This window comes from Podospora pseudoanserina, chromosome 3, assembly GCF_035222485.1.
Source record: "Podospora pseudoanserina strain CBS 124.78 chromosome 3, whole genome shotgun sequence".
In the NCBI taxonomy this organism is placed as follows: Eukaryota; Fungi; Ascomycota; class Sordariomycetes; order Sordariales; family Podosporaceae; genus Podospora; species Podospora pseudoanserina.
This window is the reverse complement of record NC_085922.1, coordinates 3484830-3508348: the sequence shown is the minus strand read 5'-3', so window position 1 is coordinate 3508348 and position 23519 is coordinate 3484830. Positions and strand designations below refer to the sequence as shown.

General features: G+C 54.2%; 9 protein-coding genes across 9 annotated transcripts; 5 read left to right on the top strand and 4 right to left on the bottom strand.

Moving 5' to 3' along the window:
• Positions 1–19: 19 nt before the first annotated feature.
• Positions 20–511, top strand: QC764_310085 (uncharacterized protein; the record flags this gene model as incomplete). The annotated part of the gene is made up of 1 exon (XM_062946118.1): positions 20–511. The coding sequence occupies one exon, from the start codon at positions 20–22 to the stop codon at positions 509–511; it is 492 nt and encodes a 163-aa protein (XP_062802172.1).
• Positions 512–758: 247 nt separating this feature from the next.
• On the bottom strand, positions 759–2851 carry SPT14 (Phosphatidylinositol N-acetylglucosaminyltransferase GPI3 subunit; the record flags this gene model as incomplete). Its single annotated transcript, XM_062946117.1, has 2 exons — positions 759–2308; positions 2387–2851. 2 exons carry the CDS (start codon positions 2849–2851, stop codon positions 1349–1351), a joined length of 1425 nt encoding a protein of 474 aa, XP_062802171.1. The 3' UTR covers positions 759–1348.
• Positions 2852–3181: 330 nt separating this feature from the next.
• On the top strand, positions 3182–5833 carry DBP6 (ATP-dependent RNA helicase dbp6; the record flags this gene model as incomplete). Its single annotated transcript, XM_062946116.1, has 1 exon — positions 3182–5833. The coding sequence occupies one exon, from the start codon at positions 3182–3184 to the stop codon at positions 5831–5833; it is 2652 nt and encodes an 883-aa protein (XP_062802170.1).
• Positions 5834–6783: 950 nt separating this feature from the next.
• On the top strand, positions 6784–9867 carry LHS1 (lumenal Hsp70 protein; the record flags this gene model as incomplete). The annotated part of the gene is made up of 1 exon (XM_062946115.1): positions 6784–9867. One exon carries the CDS (start codon positions 6784–6786, stop codon positions 9865–9867), a length of 3084 nt encoding a protein of 1027 aa, XP_062802169.1.
• A 183-nt stretch (positions 9868–10050) lies between these two features.
• On the bottom strand, positions 10051–11046 carry QC764_310050 (uncharacterized protein; the record flags this gene model as incomplete). The annotated part of the gene is made up of 3 exons (XM_062946114.1): positions 10051–10885; positions 10938–10966; positions 11017–11046. The coding sequence occupies 3 exons, from the start codon at positions 11044–11046 to the stop codon at positions 10051–10053; spliced, it is 894 nt and encodes a 297-aa protein (XP_062802168.1).
• Positions 11047–12271: 1225 nt separating this feature from the next.
• On the bottom strand, positions 12272–14007 carry QC764_310020 (uncharacterized protein). The gene is made up of 2 exons (XM_062946113.1): positions 13062–14007; positions 12272–12999 (listed from the first exon to the last, which is right to left on the bottom strand). Exons 1-2 carry the CDS (start codon positions 13699–13701, stop codon positions 12326–12328), a joined length of 1314 nt encoding a protein of 437 aa, XP_062802167.1. The 5' UTR covers positions 13702–14007; the 3' UTR covers positions 12272–12325.
• QC764_310010 (uncharacterized protein) lies at positions 13869–16696 on the top strand. Its single transcript, XM_062946112.1, has 8 exons — positions 13869–14507; positions 14581–14733; positions 14792–14997; positions 15052–15501; positions 15582–15822; positions 15877–16040; positions 16099–16164; positions 16215–16696. Exons 1-8 carry the CDS (start codon positions 14457–14459, stop codon positions 16528–16530), a joined length of 1647 nt encoding a protein of 548 aa, XP_062802166.1. The 5' UTR covers positions 13869–14456; the 3' UTR covers positions 16531–16696.
• A 549-nt stretch (positions 16697–17245) lies between these two features.
• QC764_310000 (uncharacterized protein) lies at positions 17246–21289 on the top strand (the record flags this gene model as incomplete). The annotated part of the gene is made up of 1 exon (XM_062946111.1): positions 17246–21289. The coding sequence occupies one exon, from the start codon at positions 17246–17248 to the stop codon at positions 21287–21289; it is 4044 nt and encodes a 1347-aa protein (XP_062802165.1).
• On the bottom strand, positions 21272–23311 carry QC764_309990 (uncharacterized protein). The gene is made up of 3 exons (XM_062946110.1): positions 23267–23311; positions 22714–23216; positions 21272–22655 (listed from the first exon to the last, which is right to left on the bottom strand). The coding sequence occupies exons 2-3, from the start codon at positions 22799–22801 to the stop codon at positions 21427–21429; spliced, it is 1317 nt and encodes a 438-aa protein (XP_062802164.1). The 5' UTR covers positions 22802–23216; positions 23267–23311; the 3' UTR covers positions 21272–21426.
• Between the last annotated feature and the right edge of the window lie 208 nt (positions 23312–23519).

Sequence of the window (23519 nt, the reverse complement as noted above, 5' to 3'; positions counted from 1 at the left end):
TCTGTAAAGATCATCAACCATGGCCAGCCGTGTCAAAGGATGGCTTGATCGCCGAAAGAGCATGAGCTCTCTCAAAGCATCCTCCCAAGCAGCCCCGAACAATGATAACCCTTATGGGGCGGACTACAACAAATCGACTCCGAGAAACGCAGGCATGAATTCGCAGAGGTATTCTTCCATGTCTGTCTCATCTCGATACTCAGGGGCTCTTCCCGGGCGCAATAACCTTGGCCCCATCGAGGAAGACAACAACGGCGGGTTCCTGCCATATCGCCCTCCCCCTCAAAATCCCGCTCCTCCAGCAGCATCGCAATACGACCTGGGATACGGCCGCCCGGCACCGACACCGGTGCAATACTCTGCTCCTCCGGTCCCCGTTCAGTACCAGCCTGCCCCATCTTCGTATGCTCCCCCAACGCAAAGCTTCAATCAGCATCTCGGGCCAAACCAATACCAGAACCACCCGATCCCCCCGAACCCCCGACACCAAACAGTCAACACAACAGCCTGACCAACGTCTACACCAGCGGCAGCAGCAACCCCAGCTCCTACGGCGGAGGCGTGAGCACCCCCGACACCAGATACAGCAGCGACAGCCTCGGCGCCTCCAACCGCGGCTACAACAACTTCCCCCCACAGCCTCCGCAACAGCAACAGGACTCCAAACCACCACCGCCCCGCCCTTTTACCCTCAGGAAACCCCAACCCCAGCCCCAACCCGTCAACAACCCGCTCCCTAAGCCGAGCGACTTCTCCAAGCAGGCCAAAGCCTCTCCCGTCGAGGTCCAGCGGTGCATAAAGCTCCTCCGCGCCTTGTTCAAGCTCCGGATGAAGATCTGGTCCGCGCAGGAGTCCCACTGGTCAACGCACCCAAAGACGATTGAGAACATGGCACAGGCGGACGACTTGCTGAGGGATATCCAGAACATGGTCGGGGACTGGCAGAACAGCATCGCAAAGGGGCAGATGTACTGGGACGAGGAGGAGAGGGCGGAGCTGAGCGTGATTATGCAGAGCCTGAGCATGTTGAGGCCGTACGGGATGGGGGGCGGGCATGGGTTTAGGCAGCAATAGGGGGAGTGGTTGAGGTTGGGAGAGTGAAGATGATACCCATGTTTTTTTTTTCTCCCTTCCTTCTTGACCATCTGGAGAAAATGTTAGCATACACGATAGTGTTGGTGCAAAGAAGGAGGATTCATACTTGCCTTGCATACCTAGTCGGCAAACATGACGGGAATCCTATTCCTACTGGGGTGTTACTATTCTATACCAAATTCCACATAAAATACACAAACCCATCCCACCAAAACACCTGCTTGACCAGAAAAAAACAAAACAAAAAACTCCCCTACTCCCTACTCAAATCCTTCCTCTTCTTCCTCGGCCAATCCGGACAAACATCAATCACCTCCCTCGGAAACCACAGCTCCAAAAACAAAAACAGCAAATAATCCACAATCACACACAAGCAAAACAGCTTCCCCGCCCAGATCCCGCACCCGTAATACCGCTTCAGCCGATCAATCAACGCAAAACTCTGCACCCCCGACCGCCCCCTCGTCGCGCTCCAGCTATTATTCGCATTATCCCCCTCATAATACCCATAAAACTCCCCCTCCGAAATCGCACCGCAGATACCGTTATACACCCTCTCCGTCCTCACCGCGACATTCTCCCAGCTGTACATCTCCCTCACCTGCTCGTGAAACAACTCTGTGCGGACTTTGTTCGCCCTCATCGAGGCGATCGCCCTCCCCGTGGCAGCCACCAGGTCGTCCTCCTCCGGCTTGGCAAACACCGTCATGTGACTCGGCAAGACCTCCGGGATCCCACCGACCTGCGTGCAGACTACATACAAACCGCAACTTGCCGCTTCCACAATCACCGTCCCAAACGCCTCCGTCAGTGACGGATGGAGATAGATGTGTCCTCGTACCATCACGTCCCTCACCTCTTCATGACGAATCGGACCGAGCATCTCCACCCTGTCCTGGAGGACATTCTGCTCAATCATTTGCTCTAGATCAATAGATTTGGGCCCGGAGCCGGCGATGATGAAGCGGGTGTTGGGGTGGTTTTCGAGGATGCGGGGGATGGCGGCGGTGAGGAGGTCGGTGCCCTTGTTGTAAAAGAGGCGGGAGATGACCACGATGGTGATGATGTCGTGGGGACCTAAAGGGCGGGCCGGGGGTGGGTAGGAGGGGTTTTCAGAGGGGAGAGGGGTTTGAAGTTTTCGGCTACAACGGCGTTGGGGATGACCGAGACCATGAGGGGGTCGAGGGAGGCGCGAAGGACGGTGTTTTCTTTGCTGTTTGGGGGAGGGGGGGGGGGTAAGTCGTGAGGGTGGGAAAAGGGGTGAAAAGGGGGTTTACCAGGTGTGGCTCACGCAAATGACATGATCTACATCACTCAGGGTGAATTTTAGCAACTTGTTGGTGAGGATACTGGCTGCATCCGCAAAGCCAAACAGTGAATGATCGGTAAACACAGTCCGAAGACCCATGGTTCTAGCGTGGAGGATGGCTTCATGGCAAAAGTTGCTTAGACTGGCGTGACCGTGGACAATGTCGATGCGCTCGCGGAGCACGATGTTGCGGAAGATGGGGAAGAAGGAGAAGACGGTCGGGAAGGTGGCAGAGCGGAAGATGACGAGGAAGGGAACGTGGTAGACCTTGAGGCCGTTGGTGAGGTAGCGGACTCCGGTGCGGCCTTCGTAGGCGTGGGTGATGATGATGACTTTGTGGCCCCTGTCCATGAGCTTGGTTGAGAGCTGGTAGATGTGGCTCTCTACGCCGCCTGGTTGCGGGTAGAAGAAGTCGCTGACCATGGCGATGTTGTATGTGGGCGCCATTTTGAATGGGGGAAGTGTGAGATCCCTCTCATTTTTTGTGAGTTGAGGATAGTGTTATGGAGCTGTCATGAAGACAAGAGTGAGTGTCGTGAGTGAGGGTGAGATGGCTTCATCCAATGCCCCTTCAGGGGACACCAGTGATTGGATGGCGCACGCGTTGGCCTGCGGCGGTGTTTGGGAGGGCTGCCAAGAACGGGTAGATCCACCCTCGAACGGCTCGATAAGCGATAAGCAGGGATGGCAAGAGCGGTCAATGCTGGCAATTGGACGAGCCCCAGAAAAAAGTTGGGACCCCACTGCCAATTGCGCAGAGCTCGACTGAGAGCTTGGATGTCGACTTTCTTTGCGCCCGTCTCCGATTTGCAGCCAAACAAGAGTCTGATTCTCCAGCTCTTTTCTGACATCGCGAACCATTTTAATGACATTTGGGATTCTAAATACTCCAACATGTACAACAGATACATTCCCCCACCAAAACCAAAGGCGTCGCGCCCATCTGACATACCTGTGCGACCACCGCCCGTCTACCGAGATCCAGAGCCAGAGCCACTGCCGCAATGGTCGGAATATGCAGAGCCTGCCCCTGTGCCAGTACAGACTTCGTCATGGCTTCAGCCATACGCCAAGCGCATCGATGCTACAGCACAGCCAACCAAGATTGTATTCGGCGATGACGAGCCCCCAGCTCCCAGCGTGCCAGGCTCGGGCCCAGTAGACGACACACCCAAAGTGGCTACCGAAGAGGAGGAAAAGACACCCAAGAAGTCAAAGAGCAAAAAGAACAAAAATTCCAAGGGCGACGAGGGGGGGGTAGAGGAAAAGCCCAAGAAGCGGAGGAGGGTAGAGGAGGAAGATCAAGAAGACAAAGAGGAGGACACTCCAACTGTCGCCGAGGAAGCGGAGTCAACCGAGAATATCGCCAACGAAGAACAACAAGACAAGCGGAAACCAAAACGAGAAAAGAAGAAGAAGAAGCCAAAAGCCGAGGAACCAGAAGAAGACGATGATGCGGTTCGGAGCAGGCATAAATCCGTGTTTGAAAAGGTCGCAAAAGCTCTCCAGGCGCAGGCTCCTGAAGATGACAAGGACAAGATGGATGTCGATGGTGCCGAGCCAGAGCAAGAGGAGGAGCCAGTCGTGGAGCACGGCCTCGAGCCGATCCCTCAGCCAGCACCAGTCGCTTTTGACGAGTCGAAATTGACGTACGAAACATTGCCGCAATGGATTGCCTCGCCAATTCGAGTTACAGAAAGTACGACGAAATCGTTTGAGGAGTTGAAGATTGCTGCCGAGCCAGCCAAGGTTCTTCAGTCCAAGGGGTTCAAGGAGGCTTTCGCGGTGCAGACTGCCGTGTTGCCGTTATTGTTGCCAAATCCCGACAGACAAGGAGATGTGGTGGTGGCTGCTCCTACTGGTTCTGGAAAGACGTTGTCATATGTTTTGCCGATGATTCAGGACATTAGCTATGGCCGGATCACGAATCTCAGAGCGTTGATTGTGCTGCCGACTAGAGATCTTGTTCAGCAGGTACAGCAAACGTGTGAGGCATGCGCTGCTGCTTTTGCTTCAAATGGCGGGAAACGAGTCAAGATTGGGACAGCTGTGGGTAACAAGGTGTTCAAGGAGGAGCAATCGGCGATTGTGGAAAAGAAGGCGAGATATGGCGCGGCGGAAGATGCCCACTCGATGGAGGCGTTGTCAAGTTGGACTGCTAGCGAAACTATCAACCCTGAGGACTATGCCTCCAAGGTTGATGTGCTTATCTGCACGCCTGGTCGTCTGGTGGAGCATATCAAGCAGACACCGGGATTTACACTGGACTACGTTCGTTGGTTAGTGGTCGATGAAGCCGACAAGCTGCTGGCGCAGGACTTTCAGCAGTGGCTGAATCTGGTATTGGACAAGCTGAGCGTGGAACGAAGACCATCACGGCGGGTGTTCCCAAAGTCCAACAAGAAAGGTGTGCGAAAGGTCATACTGAGTGCCACCATGACGCACGATATCAGCATGTTGAATCTGCTGAAGCTTTCAAGGCCAAAACTGGTTGTGCTGGAAGGCACCAAGGCTGGCGATCAGTCGTTGCCGCCTCTGCTTAAGGAGTATGCCATCAAGGTCCGCGAGCCAAGTCTTAAGCCGCTGTACTTGGTTGACTTGCTTCAGAGCGAGCTTTTGGCCGCTGTGCCCCTGGTTGAGAAAGTTGCGGAGGAAGAGACAGCATCTGCATCTGAGAGCAGTGACTCTGATTCTGATTCTGATTCTGATTCTGATTCCGACTCTGGCTCTGACTCTGGTTCCGACTCTGGTTCCAGCTCTTCCGACTCTGATTCATCCTCGGAGTCTGAAGCTGATGAGCCAAAACCAAAAGCCAAGGCACCGGCTACCAAGGGCAAATTCGCCAGCTCTGCCCTCATCTTCACCAAATCCAACGAAGCCGCTCTCCGGCTTTCTCGCCTCTTGGCCATTTTGATACCTGGATTGGCGCATCTCATTGGCACCCTCACCTCAACCACTAAAACCATCCGTCGCACGCACACCTTACGAGCCTTCACGCAGGCCAAGCTCCGCATTCTTGTCGCCTCCGACATCGCCTCGCGTGGTCTCGATCTACCAAACCTGGAGCACGTCATCAACTACGACCTCCCCATCAGCGAAACAGCCTACGTCCACCGCGTGGGTAGGACGGCCCGTGCTGGCAGGGCAGGTGCGGCTTGGACATTGTTGGAGCATTCCGAGGCTAGACGGTTCTGGAGGGATTTTGCTGGTGAAGGAGAGGGGGCTTCTACGAATATCTTGCGCACCACGCCGGTTGAGAGGGTCCGTCTGGACAAAAAGGAGGAGAAGGGGGTTGGGGAGAAGGAGGAGGGTGCCAAGGTGGAGGATTTCAGTGAGGAGAGGGTGCAGGCTTATGAGAGGGCTTTGGCGCAGTTGCAGCAGGAGGCTACGTTTTCGAGGGGGAAGAAGGGGAAGAAGGAGGGGAGGTGACATTAGTGAAGTATATCGTGATGGGCTGTCAACGGCAGCAATAGGTGAAGGAAGATCTAATGCCAGCCTTGCATAACTTGTACAAACCTAATTCTGCACTGTCCAAAGCCTTGGAGGGTAGTTGCAATGGCTGTACATAGATGATAAGTCTAGATTCTAGAGCATTCCAATCATGGAAAGACGACCGAAACGTAACATTGTGGTATCTGTACGTAATGAGACGTCCCGGGATATCTGCCGCATTCGCCGGCTCAACGGCCCCACTTCACGGCGCCGGTCCGGCAAACCCTCCGGTCAAGCGCTGAAAAGGGACATGGGGTCAAGGAGTAGTATGAGTGAAGGAAGATGCTCCGGTCTCAGATATGCTAGTCTTATGCTGCGCGCAGCCTTCTGCTAATCTCGAACAATGAACTTCAGGCTTTGCTCTTTGATGCCAAGACACACTCTTGGCAATTAGCTAATCAGATACCGATCTGGTCTTGTGAGCGGAGATGATCTGATTGGCCAAAGCTCGCCCAAGCTCGGGCGTCGCATCAGTGGACAGGGGTCTGTGGGCGCTGTCAAGAAGATGTGAACAGCGTAGCCACTTTGGATTTTGGAACAGATTGATAGAACAAGAAACACCAGATCCCAGAGACGAAGAAGGAAGGTCATCAGACTCTTCCTCAGTTGAGGCCACATCTATAACTTTTGCTCCATTTTCTTTGCGATATCTCCTGTCGCCTGCCGCTTGCCTGCCTTTGACTCTTGCGTAGCGGTGCATTCATTCTGCCTATTCATCCACAGCAAGCTCCAAATTGGCGGGGAACTCGAACAAGTACCTTTTGGGTGACAGCTGGCTGGAGCTCTACTTTCCCACCTAACACCAGCACCACCAACACCAACACCAACATAACAACACCGACTCGATTGTTGTTTCGGCGACACACACACGCACACACTCGCCCACCATGGCGCGGCCAACATTATCGCCGTTGTCAATATTATTATCTGCCATCTTCCTCTTCTCCTCCCATGTCTTTGCCGTTTCCGCTGTCCTGGGCGTCGATCTGGGCACAGAATACATCAAGGCCGCCCTGGTAAAGCCGGGTATCCCCCTCGAGATTGTCCTGACAAAAGACTCGAGAAGAAAAGAGATCTCGGCCGTCACCTTCAAGCCCTCTCAAAATGGCCCCAAGAAGGGCACCTACCCCGAGCGCGCCTATGGCTCTGATGCCATGGCCCTTGCCCCGCGATTCCCTGGCGATTCGTTCCCAAACCTCAAGCCCCTCCTCGGTCTCCCCGTCGATGCCGCCGAGGTGAAGGAATATGCGAAGCGCCACCCAGCTCTTCAATTGGTTGCACACAAGGTCAAGGGAACCGCCGCCTTCAAGAGCGCCGGCGCATTTACACAGGAAGAGGAGGCATGGCTGGTGGAGGAACTGCTGGCGATGGAGCTCCAGGCTATCCGCGCCAACGCTGAGGAACTCGCTGGAAAGGGAAGCTCTGTCCGCTCTGTCGTCTTCAGCATTCCTCCCTTCTATACCATCGAGGAGAAGCGCGCCATCGAGTTGGCCGCTGACCTCGCTGGTCTCAAGGTCCTGTCGCTCATCACCGAGGGTCTGGCTGTGGGTCTCAACTATGCCACCAGCAGACAGTTCCCCAATGTCAACGAGGGAGGAAAGCCCGAGCACCACATGGTATTCGATATGGGTGCTGGCTCCACCACAGCTACTGTGCTCAAGTTCCAGAGCAGGACGGTCAAGGACATTGGCAAGTTTAACAAGACTGTTCAGGAAGTCCAGGTTCTTGGCAGTGGTTGGGACCGCACCCTTGGTGGTGATGCGCTCAACTACTTGATTGTTGATGACATGATCTCCAAGTTTGTCGAGTCTCCCAAGGCTCAGAAGGCTTCCGTGACGGCTGAGGGCGTCATTGCCCACGGCCGCGCCATCGCCAAGCTGACCACGTCTGCCGAAAAGGTCAGGCACGTTCTCAGTGCCAACCAGGTTACCGGTACCAGCTTCGAGGGTCTCTACGATGATATCGACTTCAAGTACAAGCTTACCCGCGCCGATTTCGAGGAGATGGCTTCGTCTCAGATTGAAAGAGTCAGCATCGCCGTTCAGAACGCGCTTACTGCTGCCGGACTTGAGGTCAAGGATCTTGACTCTGTCATTCTTCACGGCGGTGCTACCCGCACTCCTTTTGTTCAGAAGCAGCTCGAGAAGGCCCTTGGCGGTTCGGACAAGCTCCGCACCAACGTCAACTCTGATGAGGCTGCTGTTTTCGGTGCTGGCTTCAGGGCTGCCGAGATCAGCCCCAGCTTCCGTGTCAAGGAGATTCGCATCTCCGAGGCTGCTGTGTACCCTGCCGGCATGAGGTGGAACACTGACGAGGGCAAGCCCAAGCACCAGCGCCTTTGGACTGCCAGCTCGTACTTTGGCGCCCCTGCCAAGGAGCTCACCTTTACTAACAAGGAGGACTTTTCCGTCAACTTTTACCAGGCTCTTGAGTCTGCCGAGGCTGACACCAAGGTCTTGGCCACTCAGAACTTGACTGCCACTGTCGCCGAGCTTGTTGAAAAGCACAAGTGCGACAAGGCCGACGTCAAGGTCAAGGTCGGCGTCCGTCTCACCAACGAGGACGGTGAGGTGGACGTGACCAAGGTCACTGTCGAGTGCGAGACCGAGACCGCCGAGAAGGCCGGTATCGTCGATGGCGTCAAGAACCTGTTTGGTTTCGGAAAGAAGGAGCAGAAGCCGCTGGAAGGTGATTCCGAGAGCGAGTCTGCGGACGCGTCGTCGTCCCCGACCGATTCATCCTCGAGCACCACTGCCTCGTCTTCTGCCGCCTCTTCTGCCTCTGCCTCTGCCTCTGCCTCTGCTTCTGCCGACGGAAAGCCTGCCGAACCGAAAAGGGAACTAATTGTTATCCCAGTCAAATTTACTCTTGAGAAGTCTGGCATTCCCCAGCTCTCTAAGGCGGATCTTACTGCCATCAAGGACCGTCTCAAGGCTTTCCAGGCGTCTGATCGCGCTCGGAGACAGCGCGAGGAGGCGCTGAACCAGCTCGAGTCGTACACCTACAAGGTCCGGGACATTGTTGAGAATGAGGACTTTGTCCGCGTCTCGACCGCCGAGGAGCGGGCCAAGATTGAGAAGCAAAACAGCGAGGATAGTGACTGGCTGTATGGCGATGGTGCCGATGCCACCGAGAAGGTGCTCAAGCAGCGCCTGACCAACCTCCAGAAGCTTGTCACGCCTGTTCAGCAGAGGATCGAAGAGTTGGCCAAGAGACCTGAGCTTATCAAGGATCTCAAGGACGCCCTCAACAGCACCCAGCACTTTGTTGCCGACATCAAGAAGCAGATTGCCGACCACGAGGCGTTCCTTTCTGCCCAGGCTTCGGCCTCCGCCTCCTCATCCACCACCAGCACCGAGAGCTCGACCGTCACCGAAGCCCCTGCCTCGTCTGCCGACGACTTTGACGGCCTTGAGGATGAACCCAGCAGCTCTACCAAGACTGCCACGAGCATGGAGGACCTCAACAAGGACCGCGGTCCTGTTCCCCCTGTCTATGAACTGGCGGACCTGAAGGAAAGCGAGGAGCTTTATATCACCATCTCTGCCTGGCTCGAGGAGAAGCTCATCGCCCAGGAGAAGCTCGGCGAGACGGACGACCCCGTCCTGTTGGTCAAGGACCTCGTCGACCGCAGAGAGAAGCTCGACAAGGCGGGCATGGATCTCGCCATGAAGGGCGTCCGCAACTTCGAGAAGCGTGAGAAGGCCAAGAAGGCCAAGACGAAGAGCAAGACCAAGACGGCCAAGGCCAAGTCGACGTCGACGCAGAAGAACGGGAAGCCGGCGGCGCCGACTCTCAAGCTGCAGCCCGGTAAGGACGGGAAGATGCCGAGCCAGGAGGAGCTGAACGAGATGCTCAAGGAGTTCTTGGACAAGCAGCAGTTGGAGAATGAGAATCAGCAGGAGGCCAAGGAACCAGTCTTTGAGGATCCAGTGGAAAAGAAGGAGGAGGGGGGACATGATGAACTATAGAGGAGGGCGTCAAAAATATATGCATCATTCAGTTGTTTTGGGGGTTTACATGGATGGATGGAGTTTTGGCTGGGAGGTGCGAATTGCAAAGAAGTCATGTATAAATGTTGAATGTGTACAGATGGACAAATCGAGCTAGATCTTTACATGCTTTTTGATGTTTTGATGTTGAGGATTGGTGAATTAGACCCTCTCCGCCCCGGCCCAGGGGTCATGATGGGAGACTTCGACCCTTGGTCCACCACGGCTGTTATTGTCGTCTGGTTGTGTTTGTGTCTGGGCTGAGCTTGAGGTCCCTCCATAGCCATTGCCATTTTCGTGACCACCCTGCTCCTCCTCCTCCTCCACTCCCCTGTCAATATAACTCCCTTCCTCACTGTGACCCCTCCCCCCCGTCAAAAGCGGCCGTCTCCCCTGCCCTTCATCGTCCTGTCCAGTAAAAATCTCCACCACCCTCCCCAACCACACCTTTTTCCCTTGCCCCCCCCTCCGCTGTGTTTTAAACACCACCAGTGAAAGAAGCTGAACAACCCCCGCTACCACAACAACACCCAGCTCCACCCCGGTCGTTTTGTTCAGGGCGTCTTCCCACGGTCCAGCGCAGGGTGTGTGCCGGTTGAACTGCTTCTCGCAGCTGGAAACATCTCCGTTGTTGCCGCTCGAGGGAAAAGGCCAGGCCATGTCCTTGGTTGATTTGAAGCCGCAACAGGAGAGCGAGTCTTGAATCGTGCGGATGGGGGTGGCGGAGTGGGATGTCCAGAGGGATCGCCAGGTTGTTTGGAGGGCGCAGGGGAGATAGGAGGATGTGAGGGTGGCGCCGAACAGGGTGGACAAGATGATGGTGAGGAGGAGTTGGAGAGCGTTGGATAAAAGGGGGAGGAGGGGTTTGCGGGGGTGGGAGGAGGAGAAGAAGGTTAGGGAGGTGGTGAGGAGGGAGAGGAGGGGGAGGAGGATGGTGAGGATTGTGAGGGTGGGGGAGAGCGGGAGGGAGAGGGTGGTGCTTGTGTGGTGTTGGTAGCTGGGATAAAGGTTAGTGATGGCGAGGGGAGAGGGGAAACGGGGGGACAGACATGGCGAGGCCGGTGAGGGTGATGATTAGCTGGGAAAAGGGTTAGCATTGGGGTGATTAAAGGTTAGGTGGTGGCATACCAGGACGTAGAGGGTGAGGAGGAGGGCCATGGCTGCGTTGAGGGGCGCCGAAGCAGCACGTCTGGTGCAGTTTAACTCGCGATCAAAACGGTTAATATGAAGCCGAAGTGACAAGTTCAGGGACAAGAAAGGAAGAGGAACATTTGTTTTGCTTGTCGTCCAGAATTATAATCTGAAGTTTGTCGGACAGCTGCACCACGACGTCAACAGCCGGATTTTACCCCGCCCGAGGCCTACCGCAGCAAGAAGCCTCCAATCCCAACGTTTTGAGCCTCGTAAAGAGGCATACCATCGCCCGCAATATGATCTGGCTGCCTTTTACTGGGCGGATCATGTGCTGTCCGGTCCAGATTGGCTGTCTACCTACTCATATTCACACGCCCAACGAATGAGCACCGTAGAGAAATGTGACCACAAGGGCACCCCTATACAAAGAGCAGCAGCGCCAACTCAAATACCCGCGGCCAGTCAACAGCCGCAGCTGTGTTGGTGATTTTCGCTTCCAGACTGCCGGGTCAGCCAATGCTGCCTCCGCCCCCATGGTTCGCAACTGATCAAGAATGCGAGTCCTAGATTCTTCCGACCGCTCGCTCCAGTCCTGAGAGGATGCGTCCTGGTACTCATTCCATCAAAATATACACCCTCTCGCCGTGCTCAAAACTGCAGTAGACCTTGGGGACTGAAATCGATATGTTTTCGGCCACAAAGCGCATCGCGTTGGCCTCAGCCAGCGTCGTGAACGCCCCCGCCTTGATGCACCGCTTTGATGACACGCAAACAATGCCCCAGGGCGATTTTCGCAGACGGCGCATCCATCCGATAGAATTCAGTCGAAATAAAAAGAGCGTGATAAATCGATTGTAAGCCGTGTCGTTGATTGGTTTCGACTCCATGGCAACCTCTGGTGTGACGCGCGCTGATGTTTAAGTGAGAAGATGAGTTCCAAGGCCGAGCGTGTCGCGACCAACACACCGAGATGGACAGGCGGTGCCAGACATCATGTGTTTCTTTTTCGTCACTAACTCTCTTTGACAAAAAAAGGAGGCCGAGGAATAGTGAAGAGATGGATGAAGCGATTCGAGATAAACAAAATATATTTGACGTCTTCTTTGGATGTCAACCGATGAACGATCTTGGAGCTGGTGGCAACGGAACAGGTGATGGAACTGATGGAGCTTTGGGGTTAGGGTTCCTACTTGTTGTCTCGCTCACCAACACTTCAGGACCCACCATCAAAAGGGGTCACGAGATATGGTATGCTGATGCAGATTAAACTTTTACATGTTTACGCCTGCTCGATACGCCACCATTATTCTATCCCGAGCTCATATTTCCACGCACTTATCTTCGTCTCTCGCATAGCCCATATTGAGTCCTCACGCTTCTTCTGTCTCGCCTCAATCCCCTTGGCAAGATGAGCCAGTACCTTGGAGGCAAATTCATCAGATTTCCCTTCCTTCTTTTCTATATTTTTGTATATTTTACCAGCAAAACCAAAGATCTCGATCAACGATCCAGCCCTCGCGGGGCTCTTGGTTGGTGGGGATGGGTCAGGAAGGTTGACACTGGCCGGTTGTGAATAGTAAACGCCGGCAGCATGTGGATGGTAGAAGCCGTGGAGCTCTGGGTTGTAGAAGCTTGTACGATCCGGTTGAGAGCCGCTTGCCGATTCAGGTCCAGAACTTTCGGCGCCACTGCCCCCGGAACTCAGTGATGTTGGCACACTAGGGCTGAGCGAAACCCTGTGTTCGTTGAAGGGTCGTGTCGGTGATGTCGAAGCGGCGCCGTTTACCTCGCCGCTCCCCGTGAATAGCTTCTCCAAAGTGCGCCCTACTCTTGCGGGCAAATCCTCCATGTTGGCGAGGTATCTTTCAATGGCGTCTTTGGTGGAGTCTTTGACACAGTGCCTGTAGTCGCTTTGGTTGCTGTCCAAATATTGACGAAGATCGCTTCTCATGGACTGAATCTCACAATCCCTGGTATCTACATATCGAGTCGTTAGATAACGCTGTATGTCTTTGGCAGATGAATCCCAAAGTATTTACCTTGAAGGTTCTGGAGCAGCGCAACGGGCGTCAGGATAGCAACGCTTTTTTTATCTCCTGTCCATATGGCCAACTTCAGATGCTTTCTGAAATGATGCTCCCAGCCAAACCAAAGGAATATGTTGGCAAGCTCAGCGCTGCACACGCAGCTGTCGCCATGGTAGACCTCGCACTCCCGAGTAAGACCCCAAGGCCGATCGTCTCTCGAAATCGGGTCAAACTTGCAAGCTATGACATCGCGACGTCCATCTGGTCCACGCTCGCGGCTGAAGATCTGTAAGGGCAGGGTGGCGGGGTCGGGAGGGCATTCGCACACCCAAGCGCACTTGCAAAAGGAAATAAGATGCTCGAACGTGCTGGGAATATTCCCTGTTGAAGCAAGATCACTGAGAAAGCCCTGGAAGTCGCTGAGACTAACACCTGGTGTCAGGGATGTTGGATGGGGAGGTTCGCCCTGTCTCTGGAAGCTTATCTCTTCTGGTTTCCGCTCGCTGTCGACTTCGAGATAAACTATGCGCCGCTTGAGGAAAGCGCTGCGTTTCTTGACGCGCGTGACCTCATCGGGAGACCAAGAGATGAGGCGCTCGGTATGGTTGTCGTCATGTCGGAAGAGGAGTCTGCTGCATACGGGAGCGGCCATTTCTATCTATGACACTGTCAAAACGATCGCGAGAAAATGGCCAGAGCGACATGATGTGTTATCTGTTGGTCATTACAGGATTCCAGGGGTCGAATCGATGCTTTTTGTTCACCCACACTACCTAGGTAGGTACCTATGTGCCTCACAGCTTGGAAGGGTCAGAGGGAACCCAAGTCCAGAGGACCCCCCCTCCCTCCGATACCATGCATATTTGGTTTTGGTGGGGGTTCCTTTCTCGGTGTGGGCAGCGGCACCAGCCCCCGCCTTCTTTCATCCCGTTCTGATCCGGAGCTCTTCAAGGAGGGAAATGCGGACAAGCAGCGGTCGCCTTAAACTCGGTTGCAAGGAGACACCCACCCACCTCGTGGAAACGGAAATTGGTCAAAGCTGGACCGGTTTGGTTGCCGGCTGTGCTAATATTGTCGTGAAGCCTCCGTCTCCTGGCCAATCAATTCCTTATCGCAACTATCACACCTCAAGCCACCGCTTTGCCGCCCGCAGCATTGTATTTTGACGCCTTCACACCCCGGGTCCCGATCCGGGTTGGGAAGACTTTTGCACAAGGCTCAAGCTGGCTGTGCTCTCGTCTGCCGCGTCACTGCGTTTCTGAGAAGGATGACATCTTTGCTCTGGCCGGTTTGTTTGACTCGGACTGTCATCATGTCCAAATCCCATTAAATTGCGGCCCTCTTCTTACCCTCGTTTTCTGTTGTTCACATGCGCTGACATTCTAGACGGGCGGCGACCTGATTCACATGGAAAGGATGGCAGCTCCAATCTTGACGCGTGCCGATGTCACGCTTGATGTAAGTTGCTGTGCCAGAGCAGAAACCGCCATGAGACTGGAAGCTGATTAGGATATCGAACCGACTCGAACAGAAAGCTGATATCGCTTGGCTGATGATATGCTCAGCTCTTGTTTTTCTTATGGTTATATCGATCTCTATGGTTTACTCTGGGCTTGGAAGCCGGTTGTTCGCCATCACCTTGTTCAAACAGCCCCTGCTCACTGGTGCTATGATATCTTTCCAGGTACGGCAATTCCAATTTGTTCCCCACCTCACAGGTCGTCTGACCTCGACACATTCAGTGGTACTTATGGGGTTACGCCTTGACATTTACTCCTGGAAACACTTGGTTCGGCAGCCTGTCAACGGCAAATGGTCTACAGATGTCGCCCAGCGATGTCTACTCAACCAACCAAGGGTCATCAGTCACGACCAGTGAAGGGCCATCCGTCCAGCATCTTCCAGAGCTAGCCTTTGCCCTCTTTCAGGGCATGTTTGCAGCTTTTACGTAGGCCCTCGCCATCGCCCGTTCAAGACCTGATACTTGCTAACCCTAAACCAGTGCTGCTCTCATCTGCGCAGGCACAATGCAAAAGATGCACTCAGCAAGGTACCTACTTTTCGTCAGTGTATGGTCAGCTGTAATCTACAGTCCAATTGCTCGGTGGTCTTGGTACAGCGAGGGCTGGTCTCACCAACTGGGCAGTATGGACTTTGCTGGCGGCACCCCGGTGCACATAGCGAGCGGCGCCGCTGTTGCCGCCATGTCTATTTTTTACTTCTTTGAGTCCAACGGGTGGCAAAGGGCCTACTTGCACCTATCAAGTGTTACGAAAAAACGTATCAATGAAAACCTCCCATGGGCAGCGGCCATGTGGGTCAAAAGCTGGTTGTTCAACACCTCACCATGGCTCCCAGAGTACAAACAGACCGACATCATTCCAGGAAGGGATTACGAAGTATACGACGTCAACCAAGCAATCTTTGGGACTGGGTTACTTTGGTTTGGCTGGTATGTAGTTGCCCCCCAGGGCTCTTCTTTGCGGAGTCCAAAGCTTCCCCTCGTCAGACCCCATCTGACACATTCAACAGGTTCGGTTTCAATGGGGGTTCAGCACTTGGGGCAAACAGCCGGGCCGTATCTGCATGCTTGGCCACACACGTGGCAGCTTGCGCTGGCGGTACTACCACTGTGTTCCTTCACTGGGTTCTAAAACAGATATACATGAGGAGCGCCGATTATGAGCCGCGCGAGTTTAGGAGGCTCACTGCCGTGCACTTCTGCGATGGGGCTATCGCTGGGCTTGTAGCCATCACGCCAGGAAGCGGTTATGTCAGTGGCGAATCTCAAGGCTTTGACAATCTTGTATTAAGCTAACAATGCCAGGTTCCTGTTTCTACGTCGGCCATATTCGGCATTGTCTCAAGTTTTGTCGTGTACATGTTGAAACCCCTCACTTCTGATTATCTCCCAGATGACGAGCTCAAAGTGTTTCTCATACACACCGTTAGTGGTTTCATCGGAATGTTTCTGACTGGGTGTTTGGCGAGGTAGGAGAAGAATCAGTCACCTACACCGGATAAAGACTTGTATCTGACAGCTATGCAGTCAAGAAGTTGTTGAATCGGACGGCTTCTCCGTATTGACGACAGCATCGGTGTCTGAACGTCTCGGGTAAGCTTCATGGCCAGCGTAGAGACGACACAGCTACTGACAGTTACTAGAAATCAAATGAAGGATGCCTTCGCCGGGCTTGGCTACAGCTTCTCCGGCACCATTATAATTCTAATGATCGGCAGATCTATCATGTTCGCAGTGAAATGGATGCGATCAGATGAGACAAAGGACCGGGCTGCTAAAGCTTGGAGCAAGGCTAACATCTTCAAGTTTGGAACGGATGGAAGTCCGGCAATCCAAGACCGTCTGCGGGCACGGGAGCGTCATACATGGGAAGATGATGCGATGGAAGGTGGCATTCCCTTCAGTACACTTGACAACGATCGTGGCCCATCACCAAGGCAGTGGAACCGAATGGAGTGAGCCGAAAGTTGGAGTTTGGGCAGAGTGCAGAAATTGGTTCGGCGAATGATGATTCTAAGCAGATAAAGGCGCTTAATGTATGATTAGAAATGGAGGTTGTTGTTTGAATCAAAAGTCTTGAATGGCTCACGAGAGGCGACCACGATCTGAGCATCATTTTGAGACGGACTTTGGATCCCTCGTGTAATCAGTCACTGTATATCGCTGACTCATGTTCTTTTCGGGAAATTGGAAATTCCGCCAGAGCGGCCGCCACTCCAACCCCCTGAATCGAACATGAATGCGGCGTGATGACTCCCGTGGAAACAAGCCACAAAACCGTATCAAGCCAAAGTTGGCGCAAGGCGTCGATGTCCGGCTGCGTCGACCGCGAACCACAGTGGCGGCTCAGCTATCAATAGTACCTAAGGTAAGTACATCAACACAGTTCCCACGAATCAAGATGCACTTCGACACGCCGGTTATGTTTCTCTCTTATCGTCTTCACGGTCGTAGGTATGCACCCCTCTTCGGGATGATCTTGGCTACCAGGTTAGTTCCAGAGGGGGGTACCTTATGATCTACCGTAGTATAAATTGAGGCCTTGTCATATCTTAGTACTGTTATACCAGTGTGCTTCGCTTGTCTTGAATCCAAGAAGACCATTCACAAACCCAATTTATTCTCATACATTTCAGCTTACCTACAATTACCACCTATCAGCAAGGTACTCAAAATGCAATGTTTTCTGTGCGAAAAGCCCTCCAGCCCCCATCATGGGAAGCCCATGGGTCGGCGGTGCGTCAAATGCAACGACTCCTATTGTATTTCTTGCACTATTGACGATTGCCGAAACATTCCCTGTTCTGAGCATCACTCATGTTGGAACGAGCACATCGAGCAATTCACAAATGAGAAGCTCAAAGCTCTTCATCAACCAGCCAACCCGACAGCAGAAATGTTCATCAAAGCCATCACCTGTTCCAACCTTGATGATGCTCAAATCAAAGCACTCCACGGCCACGACAAGCTTGCGCGCTGGTTTAGCGTCAAGAAGGGAAAAGAAGAAGATGACAAGCCGGAACTCTGGCTGTACGACCGGTTTCGACGTCTTTGCGACCCTCATCAAACTGGAAACAGGATCACGGGGAACCATTATCCGAGCATCGTGTCGTTCATTGGAAATACATATGCTGGGAAGTCCACGGTCGTTAGGGCAATGCTTCTACTCGGACTAGCCGAGCAGAGAGCAGGAAACTCCTCGGACGCTTTGGGTCGAGAGAACGCGTTGTACAACCTGCTACAAAGTGTCTTGGACCGCCCTGAGAAGCACGAGTTGCCAGTCTCACAGGGCGGCGACGATCCCGCTACCTTTGGAGTCCACCTTTATCGCAACAACATCGCCACTCAATCAGAGCCGTCGCCAGATCCTCAATACCCCCTACTCTTAGCTGACTGTGAAGGGTTCACAGCCGATTTTGCTCTCACCAACGCTGAGAAGGCCGTCCCGGACACAGAAGATCCTGACGAGCAGGTGGAAACGAGAACCATCAAGGCCGACGACTACGGCAGAGGCAAAGCAGGGATTGACCTGTTTTACGCCCGGTTTCTCTACGCTGTCAGTGACGTTGTTGTGTTTGTCACGCAGAATCCTAAAACCAAAGGACACGACTTTCCTCGGATCCTCGAGTGGGCTGCCGGAGCAATGCTCAAGACTTTCAACCAACCGTCTGGCAAGACATTGATCGTTGTTCGCAACAAGTACACCCCAGACAAAAAGGACAGCACGCCGGAGATGCTGAAACAAGAGTTTCTGGAGTCGCAGAGCCCAGGCCTGTGGAAGAGGACCGGAGTGATTGCCACTTTTGTCGAGCGCTTCAACGCGTCCACGAGCTTGGGGTTGATGATCAGGAGTAATAACGATCTGTATCGTCAGCTCTTCCGCAGCATTCACCTTTGCTACATCCCTGACAACAACCATGTCGACAACCATGGCAAGCCAGAGAAGCTTCTTGAGCATTTCGGAAACCTCAAGCGTGTTCTTGATCGTGCGGTTGTCGAGGAGCGGGATATCAGAGCGGAGAGCTTGACCCGCTACAACGTCGCTGGGCTTTCTCTCTTTCTGTCCAACACATTTCGACATTTTTCCGAGTCGAGCACACCTCTCGACTTTTACAAGGCCACCTGTCGCGACAATCACACACCCACCAATCTCAGGGAACATATTGCCAACTTTTTGCGGCTGGCGTATGACCGTGAAAACAGGGTGAACAACAACCAGCTTGCTGGTATGGACAGCATGATTGAAAATGTCATCGCTTTGTCTCTCTTGATCCTCGCTCGGAGACGGGACTCTGCCACTTTTACCCCCGAGATCAAATTCGATCATGACTTGAGGAAGTATTGGGATGGCGGGCTGGCCTTGTACCAGCTCTTGCATGAGCAGTGCTCTTACACCTTTCTGAACTCACAAGGCGCTCTGACTCCATATAGCTGTCAAGTCCGGGGGCACGGTGGCAAGCGAGGCAAACACCAACAGCACGTCCCTCCCCCGTCCGGTCCCGGCCACAGACACAACCTCCAGCCGGTACCGGGCGACTTTGTCCCCGGTCACGACTGGAACAGAGACGTCTGGCGCCAGCGCATACGAGCTCGGTTCTGCGAGTTATACCGCAAAGTGTACCGCTCCCCCCTTCCTCCCCACCAAGACAGCTACGAACCCCAACCCGCCGGACAGTTCCAGCAACAACAACAACAACAACAACAACTCCAGCTCCGAGACCGCGAGTTCAACCATCACGGCAACCAACAAGTCGACACCTCCATCCTCAAACTCCGCCGCGAACTCACCCCCCTGAACAAACCCCTCTTCACCCAACTCCTCTCCACCAAAACCTGCCTCTCCTGCCTCCTCTCCTCCCCCGACCACGCCTCATCGTGCGGCCACGCCTTTTGCCCCCGCTGCATCCAAGAGCTCTCCACCCCCTCCCGCTGGAAAGCCGCCGCCTTCGAATTAGACTCTTGCATCCTCTGCGACGGCCAGGACGGGCACCAAACCATCCAGCTCAGACCCCGCTGCTCCGGCGTCCGCATCCTCACCCTCGACGGCGGCGGCGTCCGCGGCATCGTCGAGCTCGCCCTCGTCCAGGCGCTCGAGCAGGAAATCGGCCTGACAAACGTCCGACTGGCCGAGATGTTTGACCTCATCGTGGGGACCAGCACAGGAGGGATCGTTGCTCTCGCGCTGACCTTTCCGGGGAAGCTCCCTTCCGACCCTGCCGCCGTCACTTCTTCCCCGTTGGCGAGGCGGGGTAGCGGGATCGATACCAGGATGCAGGACATGATCGCCTTTTTCAGCAAGATCTCCACCGCGACGTTTGAGAACTCGCGGCTTGGGTGGCGGGCGCTGACGAGGGGGGCGATGGTTTTCAGGAGGGTGGAGAGTGTGTATAGCGATCGGCCCTTGCGGTCGGGGTTGGAGCAGTATTTTGGGGACAAGACGAGCCTTTTTGCGCCAACGTTCAACAGCGAGAGGGTGCTGGCTTCTGGTGCGCTTGGGTCGGGGGTGAGGGTTGCGGTGACGAGCACGAGGGATGATGGGGATACGGAGGTTGTGATTGGGAATTATAACAGGCCTTTGACTACCTATGCCACTGACAGTGTTGGTGGTGGTAGCAGCAGATCTGGTTTTGAAAGGGAGGATGATTTGGAGAAGGATTTCAAAATCTGGGAGGCGGCTATGGCCACCGCGGCGGCGCCGTTTTATTTGCCAGTGTTCAAAAGAGAATGGGGGGTGGGGGGGCAGGAGTACATTGACGGGGCGGTTTACGCCAACTGTCCGGCACGAGTGGCGATGGATGAAAAGACAAAGATTTGGTCTCGGGAGAGTGGGGAGGGGAACGGGGTGGTGCTTGATGCGCTGGTGTCGCTCGGGACGGGGAAACAAGGCCCAAAATCGGACAAGATGCCTTTTGCGAGCAACTTCAGGGGGTTTACTGCCTTGCAGAAAATGATAAAACGGCAGCTGGACACGGAGAGATTATGGGAGGGGGTGGTGGAGGGGGCGGAGCGGTCGCAAAGGGGGAGGTTGATGAGGCTGAACCCCGAACTGAAGCCAAAGTATGTGCAGCTGTATCAGTGTGAGGAGGTGCCGAGGTTGTTGAAGGAAACAGGGGAGTGGGCGGGGGTTGGTGGCCAGGGGAGGGACAAGATCAAGAATGTGGCGAGGGTGTTGATGGCGGGCATGTTCTTTTTCGATGTACCAGACTCTTATTCTCCAAGGTCTACTTTGTCTCATCAGCAGGCGTCAGGCGGACCGGATGGGAGGTTGCTTCGGGGAGCGGTGCGGTGTCGGCTGAGGCATCAGGCGCCAGCTGTGGGCGAGCTGCTGAGGAAGGTGACGAGGTTTTATCACACAGAGCTGACGACTGAGGAAGCAGCCGAGGAGGAAAAGAGCTTGGCATCGGCGGATAGACAATGGAGGACTCTGACTGACATCACCAGCGGGTCCGTCAATCCGAGGGATATGGTCAGAGTGAGGGAGCGCAATCCAGACGGAACGGGGATAGAACAGTTCAGGCTTGACTTTGAGTTGCGTGTCAGAGACAAGGCAGCTTTGCAGGCCATTGTGGTTGAATTCCAGGCCGACGACGAGAGTGACGCAAGGAGCATCAACGAGCAGGAAAATGAACGTGGCAGAGGGAAACGATTTGCGATTAGCGGGTTTCCTGTCACGCTCGCGGACCTGAATGCAAGGGGACAAAGGATATGGCTACAGTGATGTACCACGGTGGATATTTATGTCAGATAAACATTCCCAAGATTACCCCTGAGAAAGTAAACAAAGTTCCAGAGATCAGAGAGCCCCGAGAATGCATGGCAAAACAACTGCCCTCCTCAAATGTGCAAGACGAAGGCTTATCCCCAGAAAGCTTCGATTTCCGTGGCCTTGGGATGCATGACGGTGCATGTGCCGCGGTTGATCTCCTCCCCCTTCCCAGTAGACATCCACATCTGCTGTCCGCACCAGAGAATATTCTTGCGTCCCGCAGCGTCCAAAGTTAGTTCTCCAGTCACAGAGTTGACGCACCCCTTGACGAATGCGACCGAACCCCCTGCGTTGATCGAGTTCTGGATGGCATCCTTTGTGTTGACTTGTGGCCAAAGACCCCCATTCGAATTTGTTGCTACATAGAGAGCATACGTGTAGGAGTAGGGCGGAACTCCCTTGGCCAGAAGCACGCGTCCTTGGTCGTCGAGCTTGAAAAAGTATTTGTATTGTACCGACGTTGACGTGGATGTGGAAGGGGGTTGCCAAATCATCCCGCCCGTCACGGCGTTGAGCATGTTAGCATACATAGCGAGGGGCTGTCCACCGTAGTCAGTAGCCAACCCTCTAAATGCCTTTACCTGGGAAGGCGGTAAGCATGTTGCAGCGGGGAGCACTGTGGTTGTGGTCTGCGTGACTGTAACGGTGGTGTGGGCAGAAACTGTCTGAGTGACTTGGGTTGTGGCCGTTTCAAGGACTGTCTCGACATCGGTGGCGGCAGTGGTTTCGGTCAAAGAGACGTAGACGGTGTCGGTGACAGACAGTGTGGTTGGCACAGAGACGGTGATGGGGTCCGCTGTGTATGACACTGTCTCCGTAGCCGCGGATGGAGCTTCAGCCGTGACGGTTGTGGGTTCTACACCGGCACAGCTGCAAGCCTTCACGTAGGCCTCCCAAGATGGGCACTGTTCCGAGGCGTACTCTGGGATGGTGGATGGCTCAGAACCCGACAATGAAGAAGTAGGCTCTGGCTCGGGGACCAGGAGGGTGTCGCCTCGTGCCTTGACTGGATAGGCAGCACCGGTGTTCGTTGCCGTGACGGTCTGTTGGGCTGTCTCGGTAACAACCACAGTCTCAGTGTTGGTGATGAGCTGAGTGTAAGTGGCATCTGTGACGGTGGTCTGAAGGGTGAAAAGTTCAGTTTCAGTCTCGGCGGTCGTGGTGACAGTCTCGGTGAAGAAGGCCGTGTGGACAAAGGTGTTGTGCTCAGTGGGCAACTGAGTGACGGTCTCGGTAACGGTGCTCTGGGCTGGCGTGACGGTCACAGCCAGGTTGGTAGAGCAATCTTGGAGTCCATCAAGACCCGAAGAGACGACGGCTGCAGCGCAGACGGACAGGTTAGCGTCTACTTCTCCAATATCTGCTGGCTAGCTCACCCTTGAGACACTTGTTGCTGCGACAGCATGCCGCTGCTGCGACTTGGAGCCAGGTGAGACCTGACAGCAAGATGGGGCCCTGCTTCATGGCGAATGAGTGACTGAAGTGAGTGTAGGCTGGAAAACGAGTGTGAGGTGACCACAAAGCAAAGTGTGAGGAAGGGAGGTCAAGTCAAGGTTATACGAAGTAATAGTGGGTAATATCTGCTTGTCACCTTGTCCACCTCGGCGTGGAGCCTGAAGTTTGGCCTAGAACGCGATGACATGGTTGCCAGCGGCACCGAATGGTCTGGATCCTGCAGCAACGGGGCTCTCACGATGATCCATGATTGGTGTGTTGGCGTCAAAACCTGGAGAGATGCAGGGGGCAAGGATCGCCAGATTCGCCGCTAGCGATCTGAATCCCTGCAGCATAGGATAGTTTCCGAGATTTCACATCTCTTTTGGGAAGTTTGGCACGTCGCCCCACCAGCTGAAGGTTCTCGATGGCGTCCTTAGGGTTTCTGCATGCGTTGTCAATATTGTTCTTCGTTAATTTCCGTCCCTTGTTGACCTCCAGCAGCCAGGTGATGCTGGCTTGCGGCTCCGGGAGTATTGATTCAGTCGATGTCAGTGATATCAGTCAATAGCCACAATGAGATCTTATCTAATCAATCAGACACACCACATGGTCGTACTTTCCCTCAAGAATTGATACAACACAGGGAAGGTGGGGGACTCAAAGCTTTCAGAGCATTAACCAATAAAAATTATTTGTATTGTCTACCTCTAACTTCCAAGCACCAAACACCATCGAACATAAACCG

What these genes read in the sequence shown, in the direction of transcription:
- QC764_310020 (XM_062946113.1), bottom strand. Translation starts at nt 13,701, where the DNA reads ATGGCCGCTCCCGTATGCAGCAGACTCCTCTTCCGACATGACGACAAC. An exon ending in GCTGCTCCAGAACCTTCAAG is followed by an intron (nt 13,000 to 13,061) that starts GTAAATACTTTG and finishes CTCGATATGTAG; the next exon opens with ATACCAGGGATTGTGAGATT.
- QC764_309990 (XM_062946110.1), bottom strand. Translation starts at nt 22,801, where the DNA reads ATGAAGCAGGGCCCCATCTTGCTGTCAGGTCTCACCTGGCTCCAAGTC. An exon ending in CAGCAACAAGTGTCTCAAGG is followed by an intron (nt 22,656 to 22,713) that starts GTGAGCTAGCCA and finishes TCTGCGCTGCAG; the next exon opens with CCGTCGTCTCTTCGGGTCTT.
- QC764_310010 (XM_062946112.1), top strand. Translation starts at nt 14,457, where the DNA reads ATGGAAAGGATGGCAGCTCCAATCTTGACGCGTGCCGATGTCACGCTT. An exon ending in GTGCTATGATATCTTTCCAG is followed by an intron (nt 14,734 to 14,791) that starts GTACGGCAATTC and finishes CGACACATTCAG; the next exon opens with TGGTACTTATGGGGTTACGC. An exon ending in GGGTTACTTTGGTTTGGCTG is followed by an intron (nt 15,502 to 15,581) that starts GTATGTAGTTGC and finishes CACATTCAACAG; the next exon opens with GTTCGGTTTCAATGGGGGTT.